Source organism: Conger conger, chromosome 17 (genome assembly GCF_963514075.1).
Source record: "Conger conger chromosome 17, fConCon1.1, whole genome shotgun sequence".
Lineage (NCBI taxonomy): Eukaryota > Metazoa > Chordata > Actinopteri > Anguilliformes > Congridae > Conger > Conger conger.
The window spans coordinates 26552013-26570523 of NC_083776.1; the positions used below are offsets into that span (position 1 = coordinate 26552013).

The following is an 18511-nucleotide window of genomic DNA, read 5'->3' on the forward strand; positions in this document are numbered from 1 at the left end:
AATATTATTTACTTTTTTGCAGGAAAAAACAGGACAAAGAGATTGCCAAAGAGGTGAGGCAGTTTGACTCATCTCAAGGTTTGCCAAATTGACTATTTATTTTATCAAGCAAAACAAGCCAATATTTTCAACTTGATAATAATAAAAATTTGAAGTCTAATTACAAGAGTAAACACTTGGTAAAACATACTTTTTTTGCAGTGTGCTCCTTTGGCTGGCAGCTGAAGTCATCCCCGTCCTCACTCAAGCCTCCCTTGTCCTCACCAGTTTAGCATCACGCAATAGTGCAATAGCAATAGTTTATGTTGTAGCAAGTCATCCAGTTTCGGCTCGTTCTAGATCACAGCTCGAGAGTGGGTAAGCCTGGTTCAGCTCTACAGTGGGAAAGGGGTATAATGCGCCAGCCTGGTTCAGCTCTACAGCGGGAAAGGGGTATAATGAGCCAGCCTGGTTCAGCTCTACAGCGGGAAAGGGGTATAATGAGCCAGCCTGGTTCAGCTCTACAGTGGGAAAGGGGTATAATGAGCCAGCCTGGTTCAGCTCTACAGTGGGAAAGGGGTATAATGAGCCAGCCTGGTTCAGCTCTACAGTGGGAAAGGGCTATAATGAGCCAGCCTGGTTCAGCTCTACATTGGGAAAGGGGTATAATGAGCCAGCCTGGTTCAGCTCTACATTGGGAAAGGGGTATAATGAGCCAGCCTGGTTCAGCTCTACAGTGGGAAAGGGCTATAATGAGCCAGCCTGGTTCAGCTCTACAGTGGGAAAGGGCTATAATGAGCCAGCCTGGTTCAGCTCTACAGTGGGAAAGGGCTATAATGAGCCATTCTAAGCTGGGAAGCATCCTCTTTTTCAGTTTTTCTATAAATACATGATGTGTCAGTTATAAATCAGTTAACCTTGCATAATTGTCCTAAAGAATTACAAAAAAGATAAACATGAATAAAACATTAAGAATCTAAAAATGAAATCAGCACAGAGACTGCATTCAAATATTAATGCATATGTGCATAACATGTTGAAGAAAATTACGAATAAAAGAGAAGGTTTAGACAGTTGGCAGCTGACACTTTCCTATCACTTCAAGTGATCTTTTTTCCAAAGACTAGCAGAACTGGCCAAAAAGATGATAATAATGTAACTTTTCAAAAGTGAACAGGTACCCCTTTTTTCATGGAATGATCCATATAAAAGTTAACTTTTTGTTTGAGACTCCAGAGAGATCCAAAAAGCTAAAATTTCAGAGGCACTGAGCCCTCAGGCACGTGGGAGACAGCGGAGGTTGACTGGCTTGGAGGGGATCATCAGGGTTCGAGTCTTGGGTTCTATGGGAACAGCATTGTCCTCAGGCAGGAACTGGTACTGCCGTATCAGCTGGGGGGGGGGGGGGGGGGGGGGGTCACACAGAGTGGGAACAGGGGGTTAAGCATGTGGACAATTCACAATATTGATCATGCATTCTACTTGGAGGCCACATCCAAGAAGGCATTCAGATCAAGGGTATCCAACCCATTGTACAATTCTGAAAACATAATGCCCCAATGATATTCAATTACAATGCCCCTCACACTCACTCGGGTCAGGGCCAAATGCATTTCCAGCTCGGCCACCCTCTTGCCCACACAGGCCCGGACCCCCACCCCAAAAGGGATGGAGCTGAAGGGGTGATGCTGGGACCGGGCGGGGCTCCCCCGCAGCCAGCGGTCTGGGAGAAAGCGCTCGGGTTCCGGGAACTGGGCGTCGTCGTGGCTGGTAGCATAGTGGCACAGGTGGAACATGGTCTGCAGGGGGGGACGGGGGAGAGAGAGAGAGGCGCTTCATTCCCCTTCATTTTCACAACTAAGAAGGACATACGATTTGTGTTCTTCACCATCTCAGGAGACATACAATTCAACATAATAAATTGTAAAACAGGCAAAAATAAATAAAAAATGAAACCCCCAAACGCAAACAACCCCCCCACACATAAAATAAGAAAGCCCGCCCACCCCACCCCACACCACCCCCCAGGGACATGGGGTGGGCTCATAATTAAAAGATGTGGTTTCATAATTAAAACAATGCCTATCTCAGTGATATCATTCACCATAACCGAACTGGCACTGGGGATGCGTTGCTTTTCGGAATGTCGGAAAACGCAACATTGATTGATTGATTGATTGATTGATTGATAGGGACAAAATCATTTGGAACGGGGGGTTAGAGAACGGGGGACATGAAATGAAAATGAAGGGCTTTTTTTCATAGATACTAAACCTTTCCCTCTTTATATTTGATAGAATCTCAATAACAAATAAAGAAAAAATAAAATACTATTAACACCAGCCAAAAAAAGCAATTTAGCGAGGGCTAAATGGCAGGGGCTCAAGCCCAAAATCCAAGAAAGAGTGAAATTAAACAGAAAATACAATTTTATGAAAAATAAATGGCATTTGTCAAAACAAACATACCTTCTTTGGGAACCAGTAGTTGCCTATGATGACCTCATTATCCACAAAGTAACGGGCATTCCCAGGAACAACGGGGTACAATCTGAAGAGACACAGAAAACCTTGAGAGCTAAGAGACACAGATACACCATGTAGGGTCCATAGACACAGAGAAAGACCACACAAATAAATAGGCAGAGCTGCTGGAGGCTTATCCCTGCTGCAGATTCATCTGGCTCACAGCAGGGACCTCAAACCCCAGGCTGAGCGTGCTGCAGTGTCTGCAGGTTTCTGCGCTCACGCTGCAATCAGCAGTCAATCCAGGCCTTGGAACCAAGGGGTGTGGAGAAAAAGGGATTATTTCAGCACTTAAATAAAAAAAAAACCAGAAGAACTGGTTCTTTCTGAACTGGAAATCACTTTAGTAATTCCAGGCAGGTGATTTTTATTTATATAAAACAAGCTGAACACACAGAGGAAAGACTGCATTCCTAACCGTTCCATATGAGGACAACCTTCAGTAATCCGACAGCTTGGCTCAAATTATGCTAGAACACACCTACTAATGTAGTCTCCAGGGAGAAATGTAATTTCTGGGCAAGACAGAACATGGTGAAAGAAGACACTGTTGGCATGCAATTAGAATTCTCCCAAAACCATTCATTATGTTCCGCTGGTCAGTAATTAACATGTCCCACATAGCGATATTGTATTTATCTTTTTATTAAGTTATCAGGAGGGTTGAGTAAGATGCAAGATAACATTCAACAGACAAGCTTTTCCTCCTCCAGCAAGACTATCCCAAACATACAGCTAAAGGAACAAAATAGTTTTTTCAAATCCCAAAATTTGCCTGATTTGAATCCAACTGAACATGCGTTTCACTGGCTGACAAGAAAACTTCAGCAAACTAGCCACCAAAACAGGCAGTAGCTGAAGATGGCTGCTGAGCATCACCAGAGGAGAGACGTAGTACCTGGTGATGACTCCGAGCAGTCATTGCATGCAAAAGATATGTCTTTGGGTCACAGACACCAAGCAGTCATTGCATGCAAAAGATATGTCTTTGGGTCACAGACACCAAGCAGTCATTGCATGCAAAAGATATGTCTTTGGGTCACAGACTCCGAGCAGTCATTGCATGCAAAAGATATGTCTTTGGGTCACAGACACCAAGCAGTCATTGCATGCAAAAGATATACGAAAAATAAAAAATTTAAATGAAGTGTGTATACTTCATTTACACAACATTAATATGTCCAAAATATTATGGTGCCCTGAAATGTATGTAAAGTGCTGTAATTTCGACATGGTTTGGGACAAAGGCAGTGTCTCACATTAGGAGCACACTGTATCTCAACAACAGCAGTCATAAATACACCCAGTATGTGGAATGCCACTCCTTCATAACTGGACAAACCTGAGTATCTCCTTGATGACAGCCTTCAGGAGAGGCATCCTGCTCAGGTGCTCCGTGGTGGGCAGCTGCTCCCCCGGGCAGACAGAAGTGACCTCCTGGTGGAGCCGCTTCTGAATGGCCTCGTCCTGGGCCAAGTGGTACAGAGTCCAGGACAGGGTGTTGGATGTCTGAAGAAAGAGCCATGAGTTCATCCAGAGAGCTTTCATTTCCCTTACGGAAATAGAATTTACTGCAACGTACTGCTGAATATATAATGAGGAGTTATCAGAGCAGTATATATATGTGTTTTTAATATATGCAGTTATTCCTACATATGCCCATATTTCATGTTAGCAAAGCAGATTTGAAAGGAAAGGACAAACAAACATGGAATATTGCAGAAAAGGTTTCTCTTATCAGAGACTGACATTTCAGACCAGCTGTAGATGTACATTCATAAAACACCACACCCAGCTTTACACACAGGTTCTGTTATTAAAGATGAGGCCTGTGGTCTTAATCGAAGAGGGGGGTCCCCAGGGATATCAGAAATTCTGCAAGTTTTGCATGCAGGAAGGTTAAAAGATCTCTCTAAACTTGCTATCTTATCACAAATTATAGGAAAATACTGATGGCTGTCAGCATTGCCAAGGGGCGTTTGCACAAAGTATCAAACCAGGGGTGCCAATAATTTTGGTTCTCAGAAAAAAATACAATACTTAGCCTAATAAAAAAACATTGAAACATGAGAGTAAATTTATTTAAATAAAAGTATATAGTGTGGTGGCCCGATCGGAAATCGGTACACCACTGGAGTGGAACGGCCCGTGCGCCGGCGCCAAGTGCTAGGAAAAATTATTAACCACGTGTATTTCCCCAGGTCGTATCTAACAGAGCCGCACCGGAGAGAGAGCCGGCGAGGAGAGTCAGAACCATGGCCAGCGACACGGGGAAAGACGCGTGGGGAATGTTAGGAAGAAACAATTAACCCTTCTCATTGGACAGGCGCAGCCGTACCGACTCCGAGAGAGAGAGGAGCCTTACAAAAGACGAGGCGCAACCACAGAGCGGGGGGAGGGAGTACGGAGGGAGACGGAGGCGAAGCCCAGTGAGTGGGAAACAGCCATTTGGAAGCAAGTGACGACACCACGGTGGAAGCGGGTCTTCGGAGGCCCTACCGAAAGGCGCGGCCGGTATGGACCACCCAGAACCACCGACGGACCGGGAGACATAATTTTTTGGCCGGTGTTTTTTTTTCCCGTTTTTCTGAGAAAGAAAGTTTTATTTTTGGGACGTTGTAAAAGTGCGCTGAAGGCACACCAGAACCTCATTAAAATACCAGTTTGATGAACTACTCTTGCTCTCTCTGCCTCTCTCTCCCCACGGGGCGCCACATATGGTGGAGAATGCGGGCATAGAGACCCCAGCTATAGAGAGAGAGAGCAATAAAAAAAAAAAAATAAATAAAAAAAAATGGAGGACGCCATCAACGCTCTACTACGATCACAAGGCGCCCTGCAGAAAGCCGTGGCGGAACTGTGCCAAAAGTCCAGCCCGGCGACAAGCCACCGGACACCCAAAGACGTACTGCTGAAGCAGACCCCGGATGATGAAATTGAGGCCTACCTCGAGACCTTCGAACGGGCGGCTTACCTGGAGAAGTGGCCTCAAGGCGCCTGGGGCTCCCTCCTGGCCCCATTCCTCAGCGGGGAGGCCCAGAAGGCTTACCGGGGACTGCCTCCGGCCGAAGCCCACGACTACCCCACCCTAAAAGCTACCATCTTAGCCCAGTATGGCTACAGCCTCCCAGCCAGGGCACAGCGGTTCCACCAATGGGCCTATGACCCCGCCCTCCCGGCGCGAGGACAGGTGATGAGCCTGGGGAGGCTAACCAAAAGTTGGCTAGTCGAGGGCGACGGGCCGCCCCTGCTCGACCGGGTGGTGTTGGACCGCTGTGTCCGAGCCCTGGCCCCGGACGTCAAGAAATATGTGGCCCAGCAGGGGCCCCGCTCCATTGATGCCCTGGTCAACCTCCTGGAGAACCACCAGGTGGCCCAAGAGATGGTCAGGGGAACCAAAACGGAAAGCCCACGAAGAACCCCAAGCGCGGTCCGACCGGAGCCACAAACCAGGCCGGTGGAGAGCGGACGACAGGGACGAGGGACTCCGACGGAGGGAGACCAGACGGTGCTTCGCCTGTGGCCGGGAGGGCCACCTGAGCCGGGATTGCCCAGGGAGGGAGGAGTCCATGGCCACTGCACCTGAGACGGGCCGACCCTGCCACTACCTCACCACGTGCTGGGCCCACAAGGGCACTGCCGCCCCTAGGCTACCCGTCCGGATCGGGGGTCAAGACGCGGAGGCCTTGCTGGACTCGGGGAGTGCTATTACCCTGGTGAGACCAACCCTAGCAGGGGGGAGAAGGGGAGAGGACATCGCCGTCACCTGCATCCACGGCGACGTACGAAGCTACCCCACCGCCGAGGTGACCATCATCACCCCTAGAGGCCAATTCACGGGAAGGGTGGGGGTAGTCGAGAGCCTCCCAGTGGAGGTGCTGCTAGGAAGAGACTGCCCCCTCTTTCTCAGCTACTGGAATGAGAGGGCGACCCCGGAGAGGCCAAGGCACACACCCCGACCCCGCCGGAAGGGCCGCCGGGAACCACACCCGGTTTGGGTGGCCCCTGCCGGGGATAGTGAGGAGGAGGAGATCCCGCCCCAAGGGGGGAGAGGACCGACCACGCAACCCCCTACAGAGAGCACGGATACAGCCCCGGAGCGACCGGACCCACCACCACCCCTGGAGGCGGAAGGGGGTAGCGCGGGGGGGTTTTCGGAGTTTCAACCCGAACTAGAGAGGGCCCCAACGGACTTCGGCTCCGCCCAGCTGCAAGATCCCCTCCTCGCCCAGGCCTGGAGAGCCGCTGCGTACATTGAGGGCGTCCCACAAGGCGGGGTGAGTAGACCGGCCTACCCGTATTTTAAAATCCAGAATAACTTGCTGTATCGAACCTGCAACAGTGACCCGGGAGAGCTGGACCAACTTCTGGTACCCCAGAGCCACACCTCCAAGGTGCTCTACCTCGCCCACACCCACCTGTTGGGGGCCCACCTGGGAAGGGAGAAGACGTATGAGCGAATCCTATCTCGCTTTTACTGGCCTGGCATCAAACGGGCAGTGGAGGACTACTGCCGACAGTGCGCGGAGTGTCAACTTCACAGCCCCCGGGTGACGTATCGCAATCCACTAATCCCTCTCCCCATTATAGATGTGCCCTTCCGCCGAATTGCTATGGACATAGTGGGACCCCTGCCCAAGTCCAGCCGGGGTCACCGTTACATCCTGGTAATCGTTGATTACGCCACCCGTTACCCGGAGGCCGTACCCTTACGGGCTGCGACGGGGAAGAGCATCGCGAGGGAGCTGTTCCTCCTCTTCAGCCGGGTGGGGATCGCGGAAGAGGTCCTGACAGACCAGGGGACATGTTTCATGTCGGGCGTGATGAGGGAGATGTGCCGCCTGCTCCGGGTCCGGCAAGTGAGGACGTCCGTCTACCACCCCCAGACCGACGGGCTGGTAGAGCGGTTTAACAAAACCCTCAAGTCAATGCTGAGGAAAATGATCACAACGGACGGTAAGGACTGGGATCATTTATTACCGTACCTATTATTTTCGATACGTGAGGTCCCACAGGCATCCACGGGGTACGCGCCCTTCGAGTTGCTGTATGGGAGACGTCCCCGAGGGCTACTGGACCTCGCGAAGGAGGCCTGGGAGCAGCAGCCGTCCCGACAACGCACCCTCCTGGAACATGTGGAGGCTATGGACCAGCGGATGGCAAGAATCTGGCCCATGGTCCGGGAGCACATGCAACAGGCCCAGAAGGAGCAGGCTCGACTGTACAACCGAACAGCCCAGGTGAGGGAATTTCAACCGGGGGATAAGGTCATGGTGCTGATCCCCACCAATGAGTGCAAATTTCTGGCCAAATGGCATGGGCCCTACGAAGTAGTAGCCAAGGTGGGGCCAGTGAACTACATGGTAAGACAGGTGGGCCGGAGACACCAGCTCCAAAAGTACCATATTAACCTGCTAAAGAGGTGGCACGAACCCGTGCACGACCCTGCTCCCCTCTGCTTAACCACAGGCGGCGCCACCGGAACCCCAGAAGTGGCCACTGGAGACCTGCTGACCGACCGGCAACGACAAGACCTCCGCGAGCTGGTGAGTCTACACCGGGATGTGCTCTCCCACCTCCCGGGCCGGACTACAAAGGTCCACCACGACATCGTCACGGAGCCAGGAAGGAGGGTTCGACTGCGGCCCTACCGGATCCCGGAGGCGAGAAGGCAGACCATCCGGGAGGAGGTGGCGAGGATGCTGGACCTGGGGGTCATAGAAGAATCCCAAAGCGCCTGGTCCAGCCGGATAGTGTTGGTCCCAAAACCGGACGGCAGTTGGAGGTTCTGCAACGACTTCCGGAGGTTGAACGAAATCTCCCGGTACGACGCCTACCCCATGCCCCGGGTGGACGAGCTGATCGAGCGGCTGGGACCCGCTCGCTACCTCAGCACCCTGGACCTCACCCGGGGGTACTGGCAGGTACCGCTGACCCCACAGGCGAGGGAGAAGACGGCTTTCGCCACCCCGGATGGCCTGTTCCAGTACCGCGTCTTACCCTTCGGAGTGCATGGAGCCCCCGCCACCTTCCAGAGGCTCATGGACAACCTGCTGAGGCCCCACAGGGAGTATGCTGCTGCCTACCTCGACGATATCGTCATTCACAGCGCTGATTGGGAAAGCCACCTCAGGAGGCTGGAGGCGGTGCTCGGGGCGCTCCGGGAAGCCGGCCTGACAGCTAACCCGGCTAAGTGTCGCCTGGGCCTGGAGGAGGCCGACTACCTGGGCCACACCGTGGGATGAGGGTGCGTCCGACCCCAGAGCCAAAAGGTGGATGGGATCACCAACTGGCCACGACCCACCACCAAAAGGCAAGTGCGCACATTCCTGGGCCTAGTGGGGTACTATAGGCAGTTTATACCTGACTTTGCCACCAGAGCGGCCCCCTTGCACGAGCTGACCAAGAAGGACCACCGGCACACGGTAATATGGACCGAAGCCGCCGACCACGCCTTCCTAGACCTGAGAGCCGCCCTGGGGAATGAACCAGTACTGACCACCCCTAACTTCTCACAAAAGTTTGTTTTGCAGACCGACGCCTCCGAAACCGGACTTGGTGCTGTCCTATCCCAAATCCAGGACGCCACGGAGCACCCGATCACCTATATCAGCAGGAAATTGCTGAAGCATGAAAGGAATTATAGCACGGTGGAGAAGGAGTGCCTGGCCATAAGGTGGGCAGTCGGAAAGCTCAAATACTATCTGGTAGGAAGGGAATTTATCCTTATAACCGACCATGCCCCATTGCAATGGATGTATCGGTGTAAGGACACTAACGCCCGGGTGACCCGATGGTTTTTAGAACTACAAAGTTTTAAATTCACGGTGGAACACCGAGCCGGGAGACTCCAAGGGAACGCGGATGCCCTGTCCCGGATGAACGAGGGCCTCTTTGGTGACGCTCCCGCCGAGGGCATGGAGCTGAGGGGGAGGAAATGTGGTGGCCCGATCGGAAATCGGTACACCACTGGAGTGGAACGGCCCGTGCGCCGGCGCCAAGTGCTAGGAAAAATTATTAACCATGTGTATTTCCCCAGGTCGTATCTAACAGAACCGCACCGGAGAGAGAGCCGGCGAGGAGAGTCAGAACCATGGCCAGCGACACGGGGAAAGACGCGTGGGGAATGTGAGGAAGAAACGATTAACCCTTCTCATTGGACAGGCGCAGCCGTACCGACTCCGAGAGAGAGAGGAGCCTTACAAAAGACGAGGCGCAACCACAGAGCGGGGCTGAGTACGGAGGGAGACGGAGGCGAAGCCCAGTGAGTGGGAAACAGCCATTTGGAAGCAAGTGACGACACCACGGTGGAAGCGGGTCTTCGGAGGCCCTACCGAAAGGCGCGGCCGGTACGGACCACCCAGAACCACCGACGGACCGGGAGACCTAATTTTTTGGCCGGTGTTTTTTTTTCCCGTTTTTCTGAGAAAGAAAGTTTTATTTTTGGGACGTTGTAAAAGTGCCCTGAAGGCACACCAGAACCTCATTAAAATACCAGTTTGATGAACTACTCTTGCTCTCTCTGCCTCTCTCTCCCCACGGGGCGCCACAATAGTATATTTTTATCTGTGTTGTTTACTAAATACAGTCTTGCTTCTTCACTTTTGGAAATAATTCTGGAACCCACTTTAGTTGTAGTGTACGTGTCATGTCATAAAATTCTCACACCAGCCAGTTGACCGAAATAACATAACCCATCTGAATTCAGTTCAACCTCACAGCCTTTGTGCCTTTGAACTTTAACCCCACCATCATCTCTTGTTTTCTTCCACTGGTTACACCACTGATCTGCTTTTCTCGAGGTTGTGATAAAATGTGGGGTGTTGCACATCGTTGTAATGGATTTTACAAATGTGTTCATTAATTATATATTATTAACACCTTGAACATATGTTGTCCTGGTGAGGCCAAAGGAAACTTTCCACCAAAATAGGCACCATCTAATCTAATCTAATCTAATCGTGTCAAGCTAAAGGCCCAGGCTTCCAGTCCTGGAAACCATTCAAACTCTAAAACAGTGAGACTGGTGAGATGGTGAATTGCTCTGGATTGCAGGGCTGCCAAAAAGATAACATTAGCAAGGTTGTTCCAGTAATACACCCAGAATAACCAGAAAGGCTAATGTTAGCGAGGTCATTCCAGTTATGCACCCAGAATAACCAGGAGGGCTAACATTAGCTAAGTAGGTGTAGCTCACCGTGTCCACTCCTCCAAGCAGTAGCTCTGTGATGCTTGTGTACAACTCTTCCAGAGACAGCTTGTTACTGGACAGCAGGTATGTCAGGTACATGCCCTTTACCTGCTCCCCCTGCTTCAACTTCCCTGTGATTTCTTCAACTCTTTTGTCAACCAGACGCTGAGCTGCACAAACAAACAAACATAAGCTTGCACAGGCAGACAGGCACACAAGCATGCACACAAACACACACAAGGATAAAGGCAAATAGATGCATGCAAACAAAACCACAAGCACACACCAGACCATACACACAGTTAATGCGATTAAAAACCGGTTGTGGTCACACAATAGTACAAGTATTATGCACCTGCTACCCAGGGATTACTGTTAAAACCTTTGGATTTCCCCATACACTTTCTTTTCGTGTTATTTTATGTGGCTTTCCTCAACCTCACACACACAAAATTATCTCCATTTCAGTAAAGACCCAACTGTAAATAATTTACTGATGGCATGTTTTTCATGGGCGGCACGGATGGTGCAGTGGGTAGCACTGCCGCCTCACAGCAAGGAGGTCCTGGGTTCGAATGGTGTGTGTGCCCTGTGATGGACTGGCGACCTGTCCAGGGTGTATTCCTGCCTTTCGCCCAATGTATGCTGGGATAGGCTCCAGCCCCCCTGCGACCCTGTTCAGGATAAGCGGGTTAAGATAATGGATGGATGGATGGATGTTTTTCATGGCATGAGCCCAAGAAAATCTGAGCATGCTCTGTTTTGTCTGCTGAGTTCCCACTTTTTGTTGCTCCAGGATTACACACGTCACTTTGACCTCGCTTTGTCTTACAGATATAAAGCCAACAACACGTTTGGGGGGCAATTACATAATTTCAATTCAGTGAATTCAGAAAATGCACTAAAATTCAGCTGCTTAGTTAAAAATCATCCGAAATTTTAATTTTTCAACCCACAAACTGAATCAAATTGTTTGATCTGAAACTTAAAGGACCGTTGTGACGTCACTGCCTGGCCCCCTCCCACCCGAAAAGGGAGCCCTACCCACGCCGGTGAGGTCGTCCCAGGCACGGACAAAACGATCCCAGAAAGGCAGGACACGGCGGGTCCAGCGGGGTAATAAGAGGACGATGTCGGACACTGTGAACAAGTCATTCACTGCGGCGATGAAGCGCTGCGTGTCAGGGGGGACGTCGTCCTCCAGGCAGCCCAGCCGGGTCTCAAACAAGATGGAGGAGACCCCTGAGAGAGAAGAGAGCACAGGCCCTCCGGCGACAGAGGAGTTCAGGCTGACGGGGGACTTCAACCACCGCGGCACAGCAAACTAGCGCTAATGTGACGGCCACCAAGACCTGCAGCGGGCAGTGTGTGAAGCATTTTACATAACATTACATGACATGGCATTTAGCAGACGCTCTTATCCAGAGCGACGTACAATGAAGTGCAGATCAAACACAAGTATGAGTGCTAAGAGGACCTGAGAGGACAGTACAGTTCCAAGTCCTAGTGTAAACATACAGATAATCAGAACCCTCGAAGAGTACAGTCAACTGCCAAACTAGCATACCACAGTTGGCAGCTAGAATACCCTGAATACAACAATACAACAGCCAACAAAAAAAAACAACAATATACAACAACAATCTATACAATCTATACATAAGTGCCATTACAGTCTAAGGCTAATCATGGTGGAAGCAAGCAAGAACATGCGCTATATATCCCATGTCATCAATGTTCGCTTATGTGAAGTTTGTTCATCTATGCAGGATTTTTTTTTTTTTGTTTGTTTTTTACACTGAAAACCTTTACTCAGCATTTATGTCCAAATAAAGAGAGGGAGAGAGAAACTGGGCATTGGCCGTCCGGTCCTGGCCTGGCCGAGGCCAACCCCAGGGCAACCGACCTTCGAAGCCGAACTTGTAGAGCTCAGCGGTGAAGTCGCAGACAGTGGCCTGGTCCGGGCTGCGCAGACGCAGCCTCTCCACGCGCCGCAGCAGGTCAGTCACCACGTGGTGGACCACAGGGGCGTACTCGGACACCTCCTGCAGCTTCAGCATCCTAGGGTTCAGGGCGCTGCGGATACGGTACCAGTCTGGACCTGTGCTGGGGGCGGGCGGGAAGGGGGGAGTAACGTCGGACAACTGTGTGCAGACTCAGACACGACGAGGACGAGAACGCCGCGTTAAAGCTTTAAGCACACAACCTGCATTCGCCTGCGTTAATGAGCTGCATTGGATAACGGGTGGACAGTTACCTGGAAGGCCAGAGGATAGGTTTTCGTTTCTCCGGGTGCCCTAGATCAGTTAGCCCATTAGCCGAATACAGTAGCATCAGTTCACAGGCACAGCCGTCTAAACCACGTTTACAAGTTGCCAGTAGTGACTTTATTTCGAACAATACATTTGCTGAGAAATCAGATCATATGATTGGCATCATTCGATAATTAGGATAGGAAGCAGGCAGGAACACCAGAGACATTTTGTTCACCACTTACTGGACATGAAGGCCGTAGTCCTGGCCCCTCAGGTCCCTGTACTCCTTCCAGTGTGGTAATAACGTCCGGACTGGGTAGCGTCCCTCTTGCTGGGTCACCTGAGCAATAAGTTCTGAAGTCGCAACATTCACCATGTCAAAAGGGCCAAATCGTGAGCGCCAGATCGGACCATACAGTCGCCGGTGTTCAACCTGGGGATGCAGTACGATTTAGATGAGGCGCTACATACGTCGACAGCTCAATCAAACAATGCTTTCCACATGCTGCCTTATTTCTTTTTACCATTTTATTAACCATAGGCCAACGCCACAAAAGTGGCTGTAGCATATCCAAGGCTTACAGCCGTTGTTATAGGCCTGATAATAGTCCAGGAGCTGTCACCTTGAAGTGCCTCGCCAAGATTCAAATGCACCACTGGGACACTGAAAATTACATTGTCGTACAATTTCTTCTTACTGCAAAGAACCCCTGATTGGTTTACATTCTGGACGGACAGACATTCTGTGACTGCAAAGTGAATCTATGGCTGTTTCCGCAGCTCTTTCTACACAAGTAATAGCTACTACTGGAAGCGTGGTCCTAAAATGTCTTCTTACCATGAAGACTGTCTGACCTACAGGGGTAAGAGGAGCGAGTTTTAACTGAAGTTTTCTCCTCCGCAAGAAAAAATGATAAAGAATTTTAACATTTAAGAGCCCCATAGATTAAACGCAGAAGCCAGGTCGAGATGCCTTGCAGATGCAAACTCAGGCCCAGGTTTTATTTAACGTATTTATGTTTTGTAGTTGAAAGAGGCAGAGGAACAAGTCTTTGTCCCCTGGCCCATGCATACCTAATGAATGATCAGGGCAGAATACAAGAAAAACTGGGGCCATATTCAGAAAACATTTCTTAACTCACTGATTTAGGAGTAACTCTTAAAAATAACTTTAGTGATCCCAATTTTTTGGTCAGACTAATTTACAAAGCATTTTACTGCTAAAACCACCTGAAGTTTGGGGTAGTCCAGACTAAGTCACTAAACTAAACTAAACTAAACTAAACAGTCCAGGTGAATGTTTTAGAGGCATTAAAGTTACAATAGGTAGCAACATTTACATTTACATTTTATTCATTTGGCAGACGCTTTTAATCCAAAGCGACTTACAAGTGCATAGGTTCTACCACAAGTCAAAGCATCACATCCAGAACTAGAAAAATACACCTGGACTGCTGTTCTAAACATATAGTCGTCATATAAGTGCAATATATTTTTTTTTTTTTTTTTTTTTTTTTTTTTTTTTTTTGGGGGGGGGGGGGGGGGGGTTAGACAGGGATAGGGGTATCAGAAGGGGGGGGCGGGGTAAATCAGGAGGGGGGACTAAGGTAGAGTTTGAAGAGGTGTGTTTTGAGTCTGCGTCGAAATAGGGGGAGGGATTCTGCTGTCCTGACAGTGGTAGGCAAGTCATTCCACCACTGAGGAACCAGAACGGAAAACAGGCGTGAACGTGCAGCTCGACCGCCAGGTGCCCGTAGAGAGGGAATCGTAAGGCGACCAGAGCTGGCAGACCGGAGTGGTCTAGCTGGGGAGTAGGGAGTGATCAGGGATTGTATGTAATGTGGGGCAGTCCCCTTAGCAGCCTGAAATGCCAACACTAGGGCCTTGAATCGGATGCGTGCGGCAATAGGAAGCCAGTGGAGGCCAATGAGAAGCGGGGTGACATGAGCCGACCTGGGCTGACTGGTGATCAAGCGGGCTGCAGCATTCTGGACCAGCTGGAGGGGCTTGATGGCGCACGCTGGGAGACCGGCTAGGAGGGAGTTGCAGTAATCCAGGCGGGAAATGACGAGCGCCTGGACTAGGAGCTGGGTGGCTTTCTCCGTCAGGAGATGACGGATGCGGCGTATATTAAACAGAAAGAACCTGCAGGTTCTGGCAGTGGAGGATACTTGTGGAGCCAGGGAGAGGCAGTTATCAAGAGTCACCCCAAGATTCTTTGCCGTACGGGAGGAGGAAACTACAAAGTCCTCCACAGTCAGTGAGAGGTCGATTGACGGAGAGGACTTAGCAGGGATGTAGAGAAGCTCAGTTTTGGCAAGGTTGAGCTTCAGGTGATGGGAAGTCATCCATGCAGAGATATCAGCCAAGCAGGCAGAGATCTGTGTGGTGATTTGGGTGTCAGGGGGGAAGGAAATGAAGAGTTGGGTGTCATCAGCGTAGGAGTGATAAGAGAAGCCGTGGGAAGAGATAACAGAACCAAGAGACATGGTGTATAGCGAGAAGAGGAGAGGCCCAAGAACCGAGCCCTGCGGGACTCCAGTTCGTAGGGGTTGAGGGTCGGAGAGTGCGCCCCTCCAAGTCACCTGGTAGGAGCGACCAGAGAGGTAGGAGGAAAACCAAGCGAGTGCAGAACCTGTGACACCCATCCCAGACAGCGATGAGAGCAGAATCTCATGGTTGACTGTATCGAAGGCGGCCGACAGGTCGAGGAAGATGAGGACAGAGGAGAGGGATTTTGCTTTAGCAGAGTGGAGTGCCTCAGTGACCGCGAGCAGGGCGGTTTCAGTGGAGTGGCCACTCTTGAAGCCAGACTGGTTGGGGTCATGGAGATTGTTGTGGAGAAGATAAGTGGACAGTTGGGAGCAGACCGCCCGTTCCAGGGTTTTAGCGAGAAAGGGAAGAAGAGAGACAGGCCGGTAGTTGTTCAGGGCAGAGGGATCGAGAGTAGGTTTTTTGAGGAGGGGAGTGACTCTGGCCCTCTTCAGGGAAGAGGGCATGGTGCCGGAAGAGAGGGAGGTGTTGATTAGAGAGGAGAGAAAGGGGGGAATGTCCTCAGATATAGATTGTAGGAAGGGAGAGGGGATGGGGTCAAGAGGACAGGTGGTTGGGCGGTGGGAGGAACAAACCACCACTCTGTTTATCCCTCCCCCGTCTCAGTGAACACGCTGACGTTGACCTCCTCCCAAAAAAAAGCAGAAAAGCAGTTTTTATCTCGGAAATTTGAGTGCTACTTGCGAGAACTCTTGATGGTAAAAAAAAAAATTAAAAACGTTCCCAGCAATATGTTCTCTTCCCTTCTGTGTTATTACTATTGGTTCAGGACAGGACAGTGTACAACACTGTATCTTTTTAAGTTAATTAACCCTGTCCTGGTGAGAATTATGGTCACTTAATTCCTAAGTATTTTGAGATATCTTTGGCAGAAGCAGCTTTGGCAATTATTGTTAGTGGAGATAATAGATCAAGCCTTGTGACAAAGCGGAAGGGAATCCTAAGAGAGTGAGGTTGCCAGTGTGAGGTTTCCAAGGGCACCAATAACACCACACACACTAAAAATAATAAAAATTAAAATAATAATAGCCTACCAGTTGTATAGAATATTCAGAAAAACTATTTAATTCAAAATAAATTTTAGCTCTTGGCTCACTTTATCCCGCAGCCAATTCACCAACAATTATGATAGAGGTTTTCAGACCTTGATAAATTTGCATTGACACAATGGTCATGATACATTACAGGTCATTTTTTTACTTTTTAGTAAATAAATAAAAAATAAAAAAGGAAGAAGAAAATAGGAAGGCGCTTCCAGCAATGGTTGCGTTGAAAGTGCTGGGACGAAAACGGCGGTAGGTTCACTTTCGAGAATGTAAACACTTCCCAGAATCTAAAGTCAGGGCTTGGAGAAGATACATTTTATGACAACATTGTGCTTTGCAAATAAAACAGATTCCTTTAATAACCATTCAATTGGAGAAACAAAACAGGTTTTTGTTTTGTTAAAAGCTTACGAATTTCGTAGGCACGTCTACGTTAACGCGAAGTGTGAAATTAAATTGACCTAAAGATGTCTCCACGTGCCGTTTTAATTACTTTAAATAGGCAGCCTTCATTTCTGAAAATGTGCCGCATGTTGCAAAAGATAATACATTAAAACTGATAAACACGCAGTGCAACTAAAGTTTCATTAGCTTGCACATCGGCTACAATATTAAATATTAAGTTACAAGTTTCGCCAGATTTTACTTTCAAAAACGCATTGTAATAGCCTACATTTCTTACAAAACATTCCATTCCAAAATATTCTGAAAAGCAACGTTAACATGAGTTAACAAATATTTATATCGCTTATAATGGATATGGGAGTGGTCTCAAGCTGTCTAATCTTTCTTAGTTTCTTACTTTTCGGTAAAAGAGTGAACCAATCTTTCTGTATGTTACATGTGATAAACAGATACGTTTTTTTTTCTCTGTGACACCGTAATGTCTCATATATTTCAAATATATATTTTATTTTACCTGCATTGCGTGATTCTTGTCCGCGTAGCCCTTTACGAAAAGCCAGTAGATAGTAGTGGCTAGACTTGGCCCAGGCAAGTCATCAATGGTTCTTAATGTCACAGAATTGGAGGAGCCTGCTGGCAAGTTCAATTCACTGGCTCCAGACTTAAACCTCGGCAAAGTAAGGCCGTACCACCGGCAGAATCGCGCGGGGCGCAAGGCCGGTTTCAATGCAGAGACAGCAGACATTCCAGCCGCGTACATTCTCATCTGCCATGAAGTCGCAGTGGGGAAATGAATTCAATTCCAAGCCTTCGACCTCTTGTAGCAGCGTAGTGGACCAAAGATTAGTATGGATACACCCTTGTTTGGAAATTCAATTCATACTCGCCCCTTGCCAAGTAGACATGCTCAGCATTGTGGGTGGGTGTTCCTGGGCATTTCATTTACCTGATATTGTCCTCAACCATGAATGATAAGTGCTCTGTGACAGTCTTAATGTCACCATAACAGTGCAATAAAAACACAACAGTTGAAATAAATATCTTTTATTATCATTATTATCATTATTATTAACACTATGCAAAGTGCCATCTGTCTCAGACTCTCTCTCGTCTCCAGAATAAAGCTCACTGACTGTCACCATCCTCTCAGCGACGGAGAAGGGATCGGGAGTCTTTATTAATAAACAACGACAAGTACCGTCCGTGGACTGCTTTGGTGGATCCCCTTATTCGTGCTTCTAATCTTTGCCATCTAGTGGTAACACAAAGGTATTGTCACTAATTCAGGGCAGTCCCTCATCCAAACAGTGAGATAGGGACACTACTGTTGCTGGAGCAACCAGCTGCAGCCAATAAGAGTCCAGTCTTTTCTCACAGCCCTCTCCTCATGCATAAAATCTTACGTCTTAAAAAACAGAACAAAAAATAAAGTATATATATTTTAAAAAATATGCGTACCACCGATATACAGATTTGATATAAACAGGCTTATTGGTCACAAACCAAATATATAAACATGGCTTCTTTTACAATAGATAAACAGAACAGCGGTGTGGG

At 49.0% G+C, this 18511-nt stretch overlaps 1 protein-coding gene across 1 annotated transcript; it reads right to left on the minus strand.

Annotated features, from left to right (window-relative positions):
• Nucleotides 1-42: 42 nt before the first annotated feature.
• Nucleotides 43-17807, minus strand: LOC133116501 (sterol 26-hydroxylase, mitochondrial-like). The gene is made up of 9 exons (XM_061226128.1): nt 17469-17807; nt 13193-13383; nt 12602-12801; nt 11740-11937; nt 10702-10865; nt 3847-4013; nt 2448-2529; nt 1572-1778; nt 43-1371 (listed from the first exon to the last, which is right to left on the minus strand). Exons 1-9 carry the CDS (start codon nt 17718-17720, stop codon nt 1255-1257), a joined length of 1578 nt encoding a protein of 525 aa, XP_061082112.1. The 5' UTR covers nt 17721-17807; the 3' UTR covers nt 43-1254.
• Nucleotides 17808-18511: the final 704 nt, after the last annotated feature.